Source organism: Saccopteryx leptura, chromosome 1 (assembly GCF_036850995.1).
Source record: "Saccopteryx leptura isolate mSacLep1 chromosome 1, mSacLep1_pri_phased_curated, whole genome shotgun sequence".
Classification (NCBI taxonomy): domain Eukaryota; kingdom Metazoa; phylum Chordata; class Mammalia; order Chiroptera; family Emballonuridae; genus Saccopteryx; species Saccopteryx leptura.
Genome location: NC_089503.1, coordinates 14,842,284 through 14,857,337, shown reverse-complemented (window position 1 = coordinate 14,857,337; position 15,054 = coordinate 14,842,284). Strand labels below are relative to the sequence as shown.

Here is a 15,054-nt window from a genome sequence, read left to right as displayed (position 1 = left end):
AAGGGGCTGAAACAGAAAGACAGCAGGACCTCTAGAGGTGATTGGTTATGCTAGAAGCCTGTCTGGACTGTACCACACATACGCGGAGGGGGGTTGGCGAGTTCCAGAGGGTAGCGGCTTGCTTTTGAGTTCTCCCAGTACACACATATAACTGCCTTTTACTTGCAAATATTTCTGCTTGGATACAGTAAGAATAGAAAGTAGAACGCAGGAAAAGAGAATACTCCCTGGTCGTTTTCCCATTTCTGACTCCTGCGCAGTAAACGAATCCCCCTCTCCTAGTCGTCTGCGGAACCGCGGCCTTGCGCGCGCGTTCCCGCTTTCTCGCGTGCGTACGGCGCTGTGCTCGTGCAGCCAATCAGACCGCGAGGTCGCTGCGGTCGCGGGGGTTCGCGCGCACGTCCTAGAGCGCAGTGGGGGGGGGGGGTAGGGGCTATGGGTGAATGGGCGAGTGAGCGGGGGCGGGGCGCGGCGGCGTGAGCCGCATGAATGAGAGAAACGTGCCCTGTGCGAGACGTCGCGCGCGCCCGGGACAGGCAGCCAATGGGGACGCTGGGAGGGTTCGAGACCCGGCACTGAGGGCAACGGCCGCGCGCCGGCTGGAAGACGAGCGTCGCCGAGCGGGAGCGCGCGGAGCAGGGCGGGCGTGGAGCGTGCGGGGGCCGCGCGCTGCCTCCCAGAGGCCGGACGGCACTGCCGAGAGGCGGCAGCGGTAACGACGGCGGTGGTGACGGGAACCGCGCCGGGGGTGAGTACCCGGGACACCGGCCCCTGCGGAACCGGAAGTGCGGGGCCAGTGAGGTGGGAGGGGAGAGTGACCTCTAGGGAAGGGGGACCGAGGAGGGGGAGGTGGCTTGAGGCCCCATTCCTCCTCCGGGCCGGGTCATCCAACTGCGGCGGGACCCGTGGGCCCCGGAAACGGACGACGAGTCGAGGCCGGGGATCCACGGCCGTCTGTTTTCAGAACGGGTTAGTGCCGGCCCCCGGTCTTTGCTCGGGACCCCGGCGCCCCTCGGCGTCTGGCACCCAGCCGCCGCCCCTTCCGCCCCCGACCCTGCGCCGCCGGGCTCCGCAGTGCCCCGCAGCCCCGGTGGGCCCTGTCGCCGCGGAGTCCGTCTTCTCAGTCTCAGCCCGCTCTGCCCCATACGGTGATTCTCTTTGCCCAGCTCCGGGGTGGGGACAGGGTGCTCTTCCCTTTTACCTCCCTGCGTTTCGGGTCCCTCGCCTCACTCTGCTGTTACTTATTTTGGCTCAAGTCTCATCCTGTTACCTGTTCTCTCCCATCCGTCAGCTTCCTTAACCCCACCAGCCGCTGCTCCATGCGTTTTAGTACTTTGTACTTTTTACAAGTGGAGCTCGGATGTTTGCCAGTATCTTACATATAGGGATCTCTTTGTAGGAGAGGGAGGTGGAAGATCTTTACCCACTTGGCCGGATGAAAACTGAAACGAGAAGAAAGTGACTTAAAAGTTATGAAAGGAGGTGTAGGATCAGATATGTTATACTGTAACCCTTTTTATGCCTTGGATTATTGCCTTCCTGATGAATGCCATCTTGTCTAGGTTGATGTTATATTTATATCCCTATTTTGTTTTTTACCCCAGTATCCCTCTGTACTGTATCAAATCTCTTCACAGTACTCATTATCTCCCATTCTTCAGAACTCACCTAATGCTTGCAAGAATTATATAAATATATCCGTATACTTTGCTACTTCAGTAGGTGATGATGATACCCATATTAAACTTCCACCAATAAATTTTATTTAAAAATTTTATTTATTGATTTTAGAGAGAGAGGTAGAGAGAAACATTGGTTTTTTCCTGTATGTGCCCTGATTGTGGGTAAAACCCATAACCTTTGCGTTACCAGTATCTGGACATGTGGGTTATTCCTTGCTACCTTGATTACTTTGTATCCAGATTTACTATGTTGTACTATTACATCTTTTTATTTCAACAAACAATACTTGTGTTTTTAGTGGTACTGTTCATATCCATTCACCTCTTTAAGGAGGTCCTTGTTGTATACCCTTATTAAAGCACCATATATGCTCTAGTTTGTTACATATATACATATTTCCATTCCTTAGATTACTCTGTGCCTGTGTCATACACATGCTTGTACACCTTTCTCATACTGATGTGGATCCAGACTGCTGGCTTTGATGAAACACACTCACCTGCAGTCTTATCCTTACTATCCACAGCACATCCTTCTGCCAAGACCTGGTAGGTCTTATTCTCACTACATTCAGGGTATGCCTTATCCCTTCTAACGTATATCCCTCAGACACCTCAGGTGCTGATCTCTTTTGTTTATCATTATCATACTCCAAAAATTGCACGACGTTTTATTTATTTATCTTTAAAAAGATTTTATTTATTGACTTATTAGAGAGGAGAGAGAAAGAGAGAAAGAGAAAAGGGGTGGGGGAGGAGCAGGAAGCATCAACTGGTAGTAGTTACTTCTCCTATGTGCCTTGACCAGGCAAGCCCAGGGTTTTGAACCAGCGACCTCAGCATTCCAGGTCCAAGCTTTATCCACTGCGCCAGGATAGGTCAGGTTGCATGCCCTTTGATGATCCTGTATTACTGTGCAAGTATTAGCTCATGTGACTGTTTTCCTGTTAGGAAATATAATCTGGAAAAATATAAGCAGTGCAATTTTCCATTTTCTTTTAATCTTTGGGGTTTTGAAAGTTTAATACTACTGTCTACAGATCAAGAATTTGCTGCTTATTGTCAACAAAGTTACTTGGACCTACATTCAGAAGGTTGGGATTTGATTCCTATGGGAAGTGGAGAGTTAAAATAGTCATACAATTTAGAACTAGAGAGGATTTATATTTTTTAGGATGTTAACATTGTAATCTCTCGGTGTTACTTTGTTCTAATATTGTTGTTCGGCCCTCTAACACGCTGTTTTTTTTTAAAGAGACAATGCATCTTTAGAAGGAGGGTTCCTTTGCCCTCTATTCCACAGGTAAGAGAGGAAATGATAAATTCAGAGCACATTTGTATTTCATTATTCAAATCTTCTGATATTTTAATCTTTGTCTTTGGTATTAAGAGAAATACTAAGATCACTAGGTATGATAATACTCTTATTTTTAGATTTGAACAAGTAGAAAATTGGTCTGTAGATTTTAAGTTGTCATCACTGGACAGGTGGTAGAGTGGATAGGAAAGGTAGAAAGGGTTCAGTTGGCAAAGGGGCACACAAACTCTTGGGCTCTGAACTTGACTGCTCTAGTGATTCAGTGGAATAGCCTCAGGCATTTTCTAGCCTTCAATTTTACAGGGTGGGATAAGGGACTCTGTCACACATAATGTGAGTTAAGTGCTTTGAGATCACTAGATGAAAAGCATCCTATAAAATCCAAAGTGCTAGTGTTGTTTTGCTACTACCATCAACAGAAATAATTGTTACTTTTAATCATATCAGGGAAGGTGGGGCTCTGTTGACTTCTAATAGACCAATGTAGGAATAAAAAGAACGGTTGAATGGAGAAGGACCAGCCTCTAGGGTTGACTCTGTTTTTCATAGAGGGCATCCTCACCCTCCAGTGTAAAAAAAGAACCTTTCTCCTGTATGTGTTACTCCAGAAGACCAAAAATTCAGCTTCCACCTCATCAGGGTTATAACTAAGAAGCATAAAGGGATGAGAGAGAGACACACGCAGAAAGGAAATGAGACTTACTGTCCTAATTTTGAGGTTATTTTTTCCTCTTTTTCATTGTAGCAGTAAGTACTGTTTGTCTATAGAGCAGTCTCTTTTCTAGGAGTGCTGTGCCCTTGTTTGTTTTTAGATGTTGATACTTGTTACTATCTGTGTCAGGTGAGATGGGCCCCTTACAACAGTGACCTTAGGCCAGGTGAAGCCATATTCTTCTCTTTGCCATATGAACAGCACTCAGAAGAGGGAGGATTCTTGACTCATTGTCCTCCTAATTAAGAGCCCCTCTTACAGGTTAAGTGAACTGGAAACTAATCTTTCAAAGGGCACTTTTTAACGGTGGCCTATGGGGTTTTAGCCTTGATATTCTTAAGAAATACCCTGAAAGCCTGACCAGGCGGTGGCGCAGTGGATAGAGCGTCAGACTGGGATGCAGAGGACCCAGGTTCGAGACCCCGAGGTCACCAGCTTGAGTGCGGGCTCATCTGGTTTGAGCAAAAGCCCACCAACTTGAACCCTAAGGTCGCTGGCTCCAGCAAGGGGTTACTCGGTCTGCTGAAGGCCGCGGTCAAGGCACATATGAGAAAGTAATCAATGAAAAACTAATGATTGATGCTTCACATCTCTCTCCGTTCCTGTCTGTCTGTCCTTGTCAATCCCTCTCTCTGACTCACTCTCTGTCTCTGTAAAAAAAAATAAATAAATAAAATTAAAAAAAAAAAAAAGAAATACCCTGAAAGAATTTCTGTGATAACGATACATACTTTTTTCTTTCCAGGTGAGGCACTGTAACCCAGTTGAACTCTGCATTCAGACAGCCCAAGATTGAAGACGAAAGATCAGACATTTGAGTAACCTAGAAACGGACCTCTGTGCAACTCTGCTTTCATCAACAGTAACCTTTAAAAAGTATCGAGTGGAATTGATTTCTCCATCTTATTTTGCTTATTGGGAAGAACATGGCCTCAGGGATTTTATGTTTCCCTTCAGTTTTGCATGAACTCTTTAGGAAACGGAACCCTTAGGGGGCTTGCAAATAAGAAGAGATTGAAGACAGACAAGCTTGCCCTCTCTCTCTCTCTCTCTCTCTCTCTCTCTCTCTGTTTCCCTCCCCTTTGAAGAAGAGGATTTACAACTCAATCTTGTAACAGCTGCTGCCCAGCTTTAGCCATCAAGAGAAAATAAATAAAATTAAAGCATTGCCAGACTACCAGCCCCGAAGTCAAGGTGTGGGAGTGGCGGCCTTGCGGAAGCTGCCTGAAGGAGACAGGACTGCAGTAGAAACAGCTTCTCTTTACAGGGCAGGGGCCCTGGGCTTTTGGATTCAAATAGAAACACAAGGCACACCTTTTGTGTGCAGCTCATATTTTGTGGAAGCGTGGTAGTCGTGGAGGTACTACAGTATCTCTTCAGAAGAATCTTCCCTTGTTCTGCCCTACCCTGGTATTCTCCCCTCCTTTCCTTTTGAAGACTTCTCTCCATCCATGAGCTGTTCCTTGAGCTGTCTGACTGCCTCTGCTCTCTACCTGCGACTGTTTGCATGTGCACAGCCTGCTGTGGGTCTCCCGTTTTTAAACTGTACAGGCTGTGTTTCTTAACCTTGCCTTCTGCCTCGTCCTGCGGAGGTGGTTGATCACCGTTTGGAGTCACCTTTCCCCCTCCCATGCGCTTTCTTTCGTTTGAGATCTTTTGACCTTTGCTTTTATTTGGGAGGGGGAAGGGTGCGAATTTAAAGTTTTCTCTTTCTCTGGTGTCCTGCGCGCTTGTTCCCGCTGTTGCCCTCAGCCCGTTTTCTGGTCTGTTCTGCCGTTGTGTGGGCCTGGGCTATGCGGCAGGGCAGTTCTCCCATCAGACCTCCACCATGCCCGCAGAGTCTGGAAAGAGGTTCAAACCCAGCAAGTATGTTCCGGTCTCAGCAGCCGCCATCTTCTTAGTGGGAGCCACGACCCTCTTCTTTGCCTTCACGTGAGTTTTCTCCCAGCAGTGGTACTTTGCGAGCATTCCTGGGAGGTGATGGGGTATTTTTTTTTCTAGAGTTTTGCTTTCGAAGCCAAGTAACTAGGTGTTGGGTGTCTGATAGAGCTAAATCCAGATCCCAGAGACATGGTAGGAAGAGGAGGGAAAGCCTGTCCTCTCAGCCTTGTTATAAATTTCACTCCATTGAATCCTGTCTTTCCCTGCCTCCCTCTGGAATCACAGATGTTCACATTGTCCTACTCAGCTCCATCATTAGCTGATCCTGAACTAGGAAGGAAGTGGGAGGAAACCGCCGGAGAGGCTTGAAGCAGCTTAGGCAATCAGAGAAAAGAGAACTAGACTAGATGAAAGGTTTCTCAGATAACTGCGCCTTTTCCCCTGGATGTCTGAAGCTAACATTTAAGACTGTGGGACTGAGAGTGCTGGAAAACTTGAGAATTGATTTAGAAGATACACCAGTGAGAGTTTTGGCTTTACTGTTACTTGGGAAGTGAAGGCAAGTTTTATTTATCTAGGAAATCCTAGAAGATTTCCTTTGTATTAATTCCTGCTGAAGGGCCCTATTAGGAAAAGCAGTTGGTGTTTAAAGATTTCCCACTTAGGATATTCTGACTTCATTTGTCTGCTTGTTATCGAAAGAGACTGGATGATTTATTCTTTCCCCTTCCCCCGTGTTTTAGCTGTCAACCACCTGGCAAGCATCTTTGCTGTTACCTGTTTGTAAATTAACATGTACCAGCCTTCTGAGCCTTAAACTGTCGAGTCACTGAATTGGTGTTCTAGCTGTAGCTCTTGGAACAGTGAGAGCATGGGTAGATTTTTATGGGAAGTTCACTTACTTGTGGTTCAGGCTTAACCTACTGGTGAGTTGCTGTAGAGCAATGGGAGGGTGTTGGAAAGAGGAAGAAAATGAAGTGGTAGGGAATGAATGCAGTTTGGACTCATTGAAGGATGAATAAATTAGGAATTTCTGGGGTGGGCAGTTACTATTAGGGGGAGAAATAGCAAACAGGAATTAAATCTGAGAAAAGAGGGAGGGAACCCCCCCAAATTGAGTTTATGCCAAAAGGAATTCTAAAAAATGTGGGTCAGCAAAGTAATAGTGAAGTTTTGTATTTAGTTTCTAGGTAAGGAAAAGACCTATTATCTAAGCTATAAACATCATCCTACTCTCCCTTTTCTCTGATTAGAAGTCATGGGCTCCTTGGCCCCAGCTCCCCGACCTGAACATAACCTGCAGAATTCTCATGGATCTAGAGCGGTGCTGCCCTTCTCTGCCCTTGATAATCTTGTCTCTGGCTTAAATTCAGCATGTTTGGTGTTCTGTCCTTCATGCATTGACTACCAGTAGGGAGGGGTGAATCTTAGTGTCAGACTTGTTTTGGTTTCAGCTGTTGTGGCCAGTAAGTAGAATCAACATTTAGCCACAGACATTTATATGGGATCTTAGTATCCTTGTAGCCGTTGTGGTGCTGTGTCAGGGAGGATGTATACAAGACCACTTTGACACCCTCAGTCCTGCTTATTGGGGAGGTTCTATTTTCCTTCAAGGGGCAAAGCCTTGGGGAAGTTGGAAATTCAGGGGACTAAGTGGTTTCTCTCTTTCAACCCAGTCTGTTCTTGAGGTAGGGCAGGCAGAACCCTTGCTTTAATTTGCTGATCTGGAAACAGTGAAGTGCTTGGCTGGTTATACCAGTTTCGCCACACATTGTTGTCCTGACATAGGCATTTTCTCAACTGATAGTTGAAGCTATTTAACCTACTTTTCCATTCCCTGGTGCCAGAAAAGTAGAAGCCCTTCTTATTTCATGGTCTCTCAGTCGAGGAAAAGGCACTTTGGAGGGCCACATTGCCTATTTGGAATGACGGCCTCAAATCAAGTTAGCTGCCTTAGGCCATAGAGTTCCCCTTGGCCCTTTCCTCAGGACCAGTTTCTGGGCTCTTGTCCTCCCTTAGGGCCTCCCTGTCCACCTGTGGAGACACAGGCACCCGCTTTATCTTACTGTGACCCTCTGAAGTCTTCACCTCCTCTCCATCCAACCATAGCAGTTCCTCTACAGGCACGGATCTGGGCTGAGGTGCCACTCTTCTGAAAAATTGGTCGCACACACTTTCTGTCCCTTTTGAGGTTCAGTACCTTGGAGAACCCCCTCTTGAAAACTGTATACAATTTAGAAAATAATATATGATTTCAAATAGATAAGAGGAGGGCTGTCTTTGAACCAGCTTTTATTTGGGGCCCTAAATCTGTCACTTTCTGTCATCCTGCTCTTCTCTTCGCTAGGCTACAACTATCTGTTCTTGTATCTGCATCTGCCCTGGTGAGAATTACTTTGGGACCTAGAGGACTGCGAGTAGGAGGAAGAGTCCCTTTCAATTGGCAGATGTGATTAGTGGAGGCATACAGGCTTCAACCAATTAGGTGTAATTGCCCGCCATGTTTCTTTATCAAGTAGAGAAAGCTGTGAGCAGAAATTATCAGTTGGGCTTGGTCATCAAAACATGATGTTCCTGCCCTGGCTAGATAGCTTGGTTGGTTAGAGCATTGTCCTGAAGTGCAGAGTTTGCAGGTTCAATCCCTGGTCAGGGCACATACAGGACCAGATTGATGTTTCTGTCTCTTTCTCACGCTCCCTCTCTTTAAAATCAATAAAATAAACATAAAAAAAAAAGGTGTTGTTCTACCCCAGAAAAGCTTGAGTAGAGCAGTTGAGGTCTTCCTTCTGGAAGTCTACCCCCCCCCCCCATTCATTGAATTTATTCACTACTTAAAACTAAGCTGGTGAATTACTGGGGATCATGTCTTAATTCTTTCCTCCTTTTCTATTTGGGAAGGCGAGTATCTGCCAAAGTAACCCTCCCACTCCATTTAGGCATTAGACTTTGCATTTAAGAGAATGTGCCTGGCTCCACTCTGTCTTTGTTTAGCCTCCTTTTGTGATTGGCAAGGGGCAGTGCTAGGTAGAAGGAATAAGCACTTTGAAGGGGTCAGGAGACTGGTTTTGGTAGAGCCTGTTAGACTTTGTTGACCTGTTTCTTCCTCTATATAATGAGGAAGTTGACCTAGAGCAGTTTATTTAAGCAGCATGACCCTTTTTTCAAATGAGGTCTTATTTGGAACCCCAGTACATGAAATATCAGATTAGAACTGTCTGGTTCAAGTCAGGCTGGTGCGTAGAGAGGCCCAGCCGCTTGGTGTCCCCACTTTGTTTTCCTGAGCCCTTTTTAGGGCTCCTGGTAGTACCATTTGAAATAACTCACTGAGCTGTATCCCCTAAAGTTTCCTTGAACTGTGGGCAGAGCCAACCAGTGTCTCATTTTGTTTATTTTTAAAGTCGGTAGGGAGGGCATAGGGTAAATCTGCTGCAGGTGATCCTCTGCAGGAAGGGTGAGAGTCAGGGCTGTGCAGAAATCTGTGCTGGTCTTTCCAGCGTCTGACCCATGGGGGAGCTTCTTTCAGTTTCTGCCTCTGGCCCCTCCCAACCCCTTTACCCCAGGGAGTTGGGCACCTGAGCGATTCTCCCTCTGGTCTTTTTTTCATGGCTGCGGTGGTGCTAGGACCTGATGTGAATGAGTGGGCGTGGTCTCGTGATTTACGGCATTAATTGAGCAGTGGTGGTTTCTTTTCCTTCCCACATTGTTTTCTCATCCCGGAATGAGTGCCCAGGTCCTATGTCTTGCACTGAGCTACTTGAGTCCGGCTAACAGATACACCACAAATGAAGTGTTTAAGAGAAACTCACCCACCTTTAAGGGGAGAAATTGTTTTTCTGGAATCTTGAGGATCCCCAGGGGCAGGAAGTGGGGTATTCGTTCCGGCCTTTCCTCATTAACAAGGAACACCAGTCATACACTCAAAACTATGTGCTAGGCATGGGTGGAATGTGTAGACTGTTCTTTAGGAGCAGAGTGCCTATGTTTCAAGTGCTCTTGAGTCCCCAGTATCTCAGATGGGGAAGTGGAATTGAGGATGAGGGTGGAGCTGCAATGATAATTGCTGATGATGGTAATGGTGATTGTGTGTGTGTATCTTCCAGCCAGCGAATGCTCAGTATTAAGCCAGCTGGTTTAAAAAGAATTCTAGGATATTTTCAGACATCGTCTCCTTCATTCTCATATCTGTATTTTGTAGTTGAAGTAGCAAACTTGGAGAGGTTTCTGTGGCTTACCTAAGGCTACCTAGCAAAATATTGATTGAGAGAGGATTAAAGTCCAAAGCTTCTTGACTCCTGCTTTGTTTTTCATACCAGAAATTGAACCATTTTTAATAGAAAGAATTAGGGCTAGAAGACAGATTTTCAAGAGTATAGGTATGAAACCCATTCTCCCCATTTTGTTTGGCTTGAAAACAGCAGGGCTGACTGGGTGGGCAGAAGAACCTGTTCTTTCTGGGATGGTGTAGCTCTGGGAGTTTCATCAGTGAGTCAGTCAGCCAGCCTTCCAGGCTACAGCCACTCCCTCTGCTTTGGAGCTCTGTGATTATTGCTGGGGGGGAAGAACGAGCCCCAACAGCTCTCAGCTCAGGCCTCATCTCCTTCCATCAAAGGCAACAGATTCAGACAGGCTACTTGGGGTGGTCACCTAGGAATTTGGCCAAATACTATAGCAACAGCAAGCTTCTCCCTGAGCCACACAATGGGATACAGCAGGAACAGGCTCTGCTCATGCTTGCCTGTCCTTGATAGGGTGTTCCCTCAGCGCGAGTGTGCGGGTTGGAAGCAGTGGGTCCCTGATTTGGACCTAGGAGCAAATACTCCCTGTGCAGCTATTTGTTTTGTTTCTAGAAACTGCCACTCTGGGGCAGGCTTTATTTTGGCAACAGATACTGGAACTTGATTCTCGGATTTCATACTTCAACTGGGATGAGTTGATATCAAGAAGGTAGTAGGGGTGAAGTCAGTTATCCACGGGTAGGTGTTCGGCAGGATACAGAAGAGATTTTATGATTTTCTTTGGAAATGCAGAAACTGAAGAAAGATTGGGGTCAGAAAGCTTGGCATTTGGTCCTGTGAAGGGGCTGATGTCTCATCATTCACAGTAGCCACAATGGCCAATTCTAGGAATGAGACTTTTAAATCATGGTACCTCAGTGTTCTAAGGATTTAATTTCTTTTCCCCTTCCCCTTCTAATTATCCTCCTCTCAGGCTGTAGGAGTCAAGTGAGTCACCCTTTCTCCTCTTCCTCAGGAGGAAATTGAGGTGGCAGCTAAGTACGAGGGAGGGGCTCTGACCTGGATGACTGGTTTTCAGTTTCTCTCCCTCCCTCCTGAGGAGCCGAGGAAGTCGGGCTTTAGGTGGGGCTGCGTACGGACTCTTCCTTTTTGCTTGTAGTTCACCCCAAACTCTGCCAAGGTAGGGAGACATCTCTTCTGAACCAAAGAAACCCCAGAGGAAGAAGCTTTTCTAGGAGACTTAGAATAAACTCAGAACTATGAAGGAAATCAGTGCCCTTTGAAATCAATGCCTTTATTGTAGCTTCATTATCTTCCAATTTTATGTACTGACTCATCAGGAGAAGCAGAGAGTTGATATTTACTACCTAAAAAGTTTTGCATGTAATATTTACTTAAGTTTTTTTAATGATGGCTAAATGGAAACTGAATAAATAGATGGTGGTGGTCGACTTGAGAGATGCTCTGTGACAATCACTTTTTTTTTTTAACAGAGTCAGAGAGAGGGACAGACAAGGACAGACAGACAGGAACGGAGAGATGAGAAGCATCAGTCATTAGTTTTTCGTTGTGCATTGCAACACCTTAGTTGTTCATTGATTGCTTTCTCATACGTGTCTTACCACGGGCCTTCAGCAGACCAAGTAACCCCTTGCTCGAGCCAGCGACCTTGGGTCCAAGCTGGTGAGCTTTTTCTCAAACCAGATGAGCTCTCGCTCAAGCTGGTGGCCTTGGGGTCTCGAACCTGGGTCTTCTGCATCCCAGTCCGATGCTCTATCCACTGTACCACCGCCAGGTCAGGCAATCACTTTTGTCTCTTATCAGTGGTTTATTTGTATCATTAAGGAGCTCAATTCCTGCGAACTGTCTTGAATCACTATTTAGGGCTGTGCCTTTTGTTTCGGTGGAGACAGATCGCAGCTGTCTAGGACTGCTCTGGGTGAATTCTCCAGACTCATGCTGGCTTGTTCTCCACACCCCTCCTCCTGTTCCTTCAGGGAACTCATCCTTTCCTTCTGACCGGTCTAGATAAAGGGGACAAAGACAGATGCTGTCCTAATTCTGGAGATTAAGTTCTCAGCCACAAAGCAGATCAGGGTATTTAGCCACTGTCTTGTAAGTTCTTCCTGAGCTGAGGCAGGGGAGAGGGCGTGGGCACTAGGACAGAGCAAGCAGCACATCTGTGTTCTGAGACCTCCAGCTCCCAGGGAGAGGAAGAGCACCTGCAGCAGTCCTGCTGGACTCCAGGCCCCACGGCAATTGAGCGTAAACTTGGCCTAAGGCACAGTTTTCTTTTTGGTCCAAAAAAAGTTACCTAAAGCATATGTCTTGATTGGGACCCTGTGGAATACAGGATGCATATGCCCATTCATATCTAGGGGTTGTAGGTTTTCTTCCCCTGTTTTCACAGTGAGAACTAGCCTCTAGCTGAATAAAAGTCAAGACTCTCTGATGGAAGAAACTTCAGGCAGTTGAGAGCCGTTCAAAGCCAGAGGGAGTGGGAGCCAGAGAGGCAGGTGGTGTCCCATGCTCTGGGCCAATGTACGGGTCACTGGGGCATGGCTGGGAGCCAGAAGCCTTCGGGCTGCTCCAGAGAAGGGAGTGTCGCTGGTATCAGTTACATACTCAGTCCCTAACTCTTGTGCTGTGTTAAAAAGGAAATCAGAGCAGATTTTAAAACCCGTGGAAACATCCACCAGGGAAGAAAGAATCTGAAGAACACAGGCCTTAGTGCAAGGGGTCATGGTAGGAGAGATTCATTCTTGTACCTTGATCTAAAGTCAGCATTTTTGTGGGCTCCTAGACCCTTTGGTTGGGAAGGATAAAGTAATTTGCGACAGTGAAGGTGAACTACACAAGATTTAAATAGTATGTGAGCTGAATCTTTATAGATACTTATATGATTGGTGTCCAGAGTATTAGAGGCAGCCCCTCATTTTCTGTCTTATCTGTGCAGCTGTCCAGGACTGAGCCTCTCTGTGTCACCTGCAGTGCCCATCTACAATGCGATTGTGTTTCTCTTTGTGCTGGCCAACTTCAGCATGGCCACCTTCATGGACCCGGGGATTTTCCCTCGAGGTAAGATTTTCCTCTTCCTTTTGGAAGCTCCTTCCTACCTTTGAAAGAGAATGATATATGGACATACATGTTGGATCATGGGCCTTAAGAGTCCTAGGGTTTGGAATACTTTTATAGTCTGTTGATGAAACGCAGGTCCGGGCCTTCAGCACTATGTCATTACTTTAGCCATGCGATTCACTTTGAATTAGCTCTTTGATTTTCAGTGATCTGTTCAGCAGAAATAATATAGGTTAGGCATTATTGCTAGGCACGGTGATGTCTAAGGTGCATTAGACAGGTATAACAGTGTGATACAAACTAATGGAGGCACGAACAAGAGTCTGTGAAACCATAGAAAAGTGCACTAATATTTGCCCAGATAAACTGGGAAATGCTGCTGAAGGTAGGTAGGAAAGACCTTACCAGGTAGAGAATGGAAGAGAAGGGCGTTCTAGGCAGAAGCTTGTAGCCATGAAATGCTGAACTCAGTGGGGTGGAAGGCAGAGTACATGGTGAGGCCAGAAGAGGCTAAAGAGAGACCCAGAGCCAAATTGTGGAGGACTTTTTATGTGCTGAAGTCAATAGATCTTCTTCCTTTGGACAGCAAGAGGTCTTTTACCGGAGGAATCACAGGACCAGATTTCATTTTATAAAAATAACTTGTAAGGATGTACCGATACCATTTGGGAGGCTATGGGAAGAATGCAGGTCAGAGGAGAACTTGACTTTAAGGCTGGATTTACCGATTTTTCTGAAGTAGACTCAACAGAATTTTTCATGACCAATTGCTTATTGGGAGAAGTGAGAGTGAAGGAATTGTTTAGGGTAGTTCCAAGGTTCCCAACTTGGGAGGTAAGTTTGATGCTAATTTTATAAACCAAGATACGAGTTATAGGAAAGTTGAGCAAGTTTGGAGGGAAGACAGCGCATCTCAGACATGTTGAATTTGAGATATTTATGGGTCGTTTAGGTAGAGTTAGCAATGTGCAATTGAGTCATGAGACTCAGGGACCAAGGTCTGCAAATCTTCAGCCGTGTGGTATTCGAAGCAGCAGGAGGAAGACTGTCTGGAGCAAGTGGAATGAGATTAGGAAAGAACCAAGCTCAGTCCTGACCAGCACTGACACTTTAGTAAGGGAGCAGAGGAGAAGGAGGAGCAGTTGAAGAGGGATTGAGCAAGAAAGGTTTTAGTAGAAGGAGAAACTGGTCAAAGTGTGAACTAAGGAAAGTTCATGAAGTAGGTGATATTTGGCAGTATCAGAAAATAGATCCAATAGTATGAAGACTCAGAACTGCCATTGTTTTGGTAACTAAGAAGTTAGCGATCTAGCCCTGGCTGGGTCGCCCAGTTGGAGCATCGTCTCAATACACCAAGGTTGTGGGTTTGATCTCTGGTCGGGGCACATTCTTCAATCGATGAATGCATAAAAATAGGTGGAACAACAGATTGATGTCTCTCTCTTTCTCTCCTTCTCTCTCTAAAATCAATAAATAAGAAAGGAAAGAGGGAGAGGAAGGAAGGAAAAGAAGGAAAGAAAGGAAGGAAGGTAGGTAGGTGGGTGCGTGTGTGTTCTCGCTGTGGCTGGGTAGCTCAGTTGGTGAGAACTGTTGTGGGTATATAAAAGAACCAATCCAGTGGATGCATAAATAAGTGGAACAACAAATTGATGATTCTCCCTCTCTCTCTCAGATCAATTTTAAAAAACTTAAACTAGTGATCTGAATAAGAAAACTTTTAGTAGTATATTTATATATGTATGTGGGAGAGATATAGTTAATGACCTAAGTTGTAATGAACTGGAAAGCAGTGAATAGGAAATGAGGAAGAAGAGTCAATGAGTAGTAAGATGACTCTTTCAAGAAGTAAAGTGAAGAAGGCAAAAGAAAATATCTTATGGGAAGAGGGTGTTTTCTGTTTTTTGGGTTTTTCCCATGTTATTTTTCGATGCGGAAGACTTGAGCATGCCGGTAGACTGAGGAGCTGGAACCCGAGAAGAGGGAGAAGCAGACAGGGAAGAAGGGGCAGCGAAGGGTAGGAAGGAGCCCTTTCTCAGGCACGGTGGAGGGTTTTGCATGCAGAAGCAGAAGGCTGTTTCGGGGACAGGAGGTGAGAGGAAGAACCGTCATTAGCAGAAGAAGAGGTAGAAAGAAATTGATGAAGAGATC

General features: G+C 45.9%; 2 protein-coding genes across 5 annotated transcripts in view; both read left to right on the top strand.

Moving 5' to 3' along the window:
- CTNND1 (catenin delta 1) overlaps positions 1-15,054 on the top strand; it is a 144,662-nt gene that overhangs the window by 32,737 nt on the left and 96,871 nt on the right. The gene's annotated exons all lie outside the window — the stretch shown is intronic.
- The window catches only part of ZDHHC5 (zinc finger DHHC-type palmitoyltransferase 5), a 28,097-nt gene continuing 13,569 nt past the window's right edge, over positions 527-15,054 (top strand). Inside the window, exons 1-3 of one of the 4 annotated variants that reach the window (XM_066361523.1) lie at positions 527-748; positions 4,458-5,644; positions 12,785-12,906. In XM_066361523.1, coding sequence (XP_066217620.1) covers positions 5,541-5,644; positions 12,785-12,906 — 226 coding nt within the window. In that variant the 5' untranslated portion in view covers positions 527-748; positions 4,458-5,540. Of the gene's footprint in view, positions 749-817; positions 970-1,128; positions 1,149-2,125; positions 2,232-4,457; positions 5,645-12,784; positions 12,907-15,054 lie in introns of those variants that run through there. The other 3 variants (XM_066361525.1, XM_066361527.1, XM_066361526.1) reach the window with 3 other exon arrangements.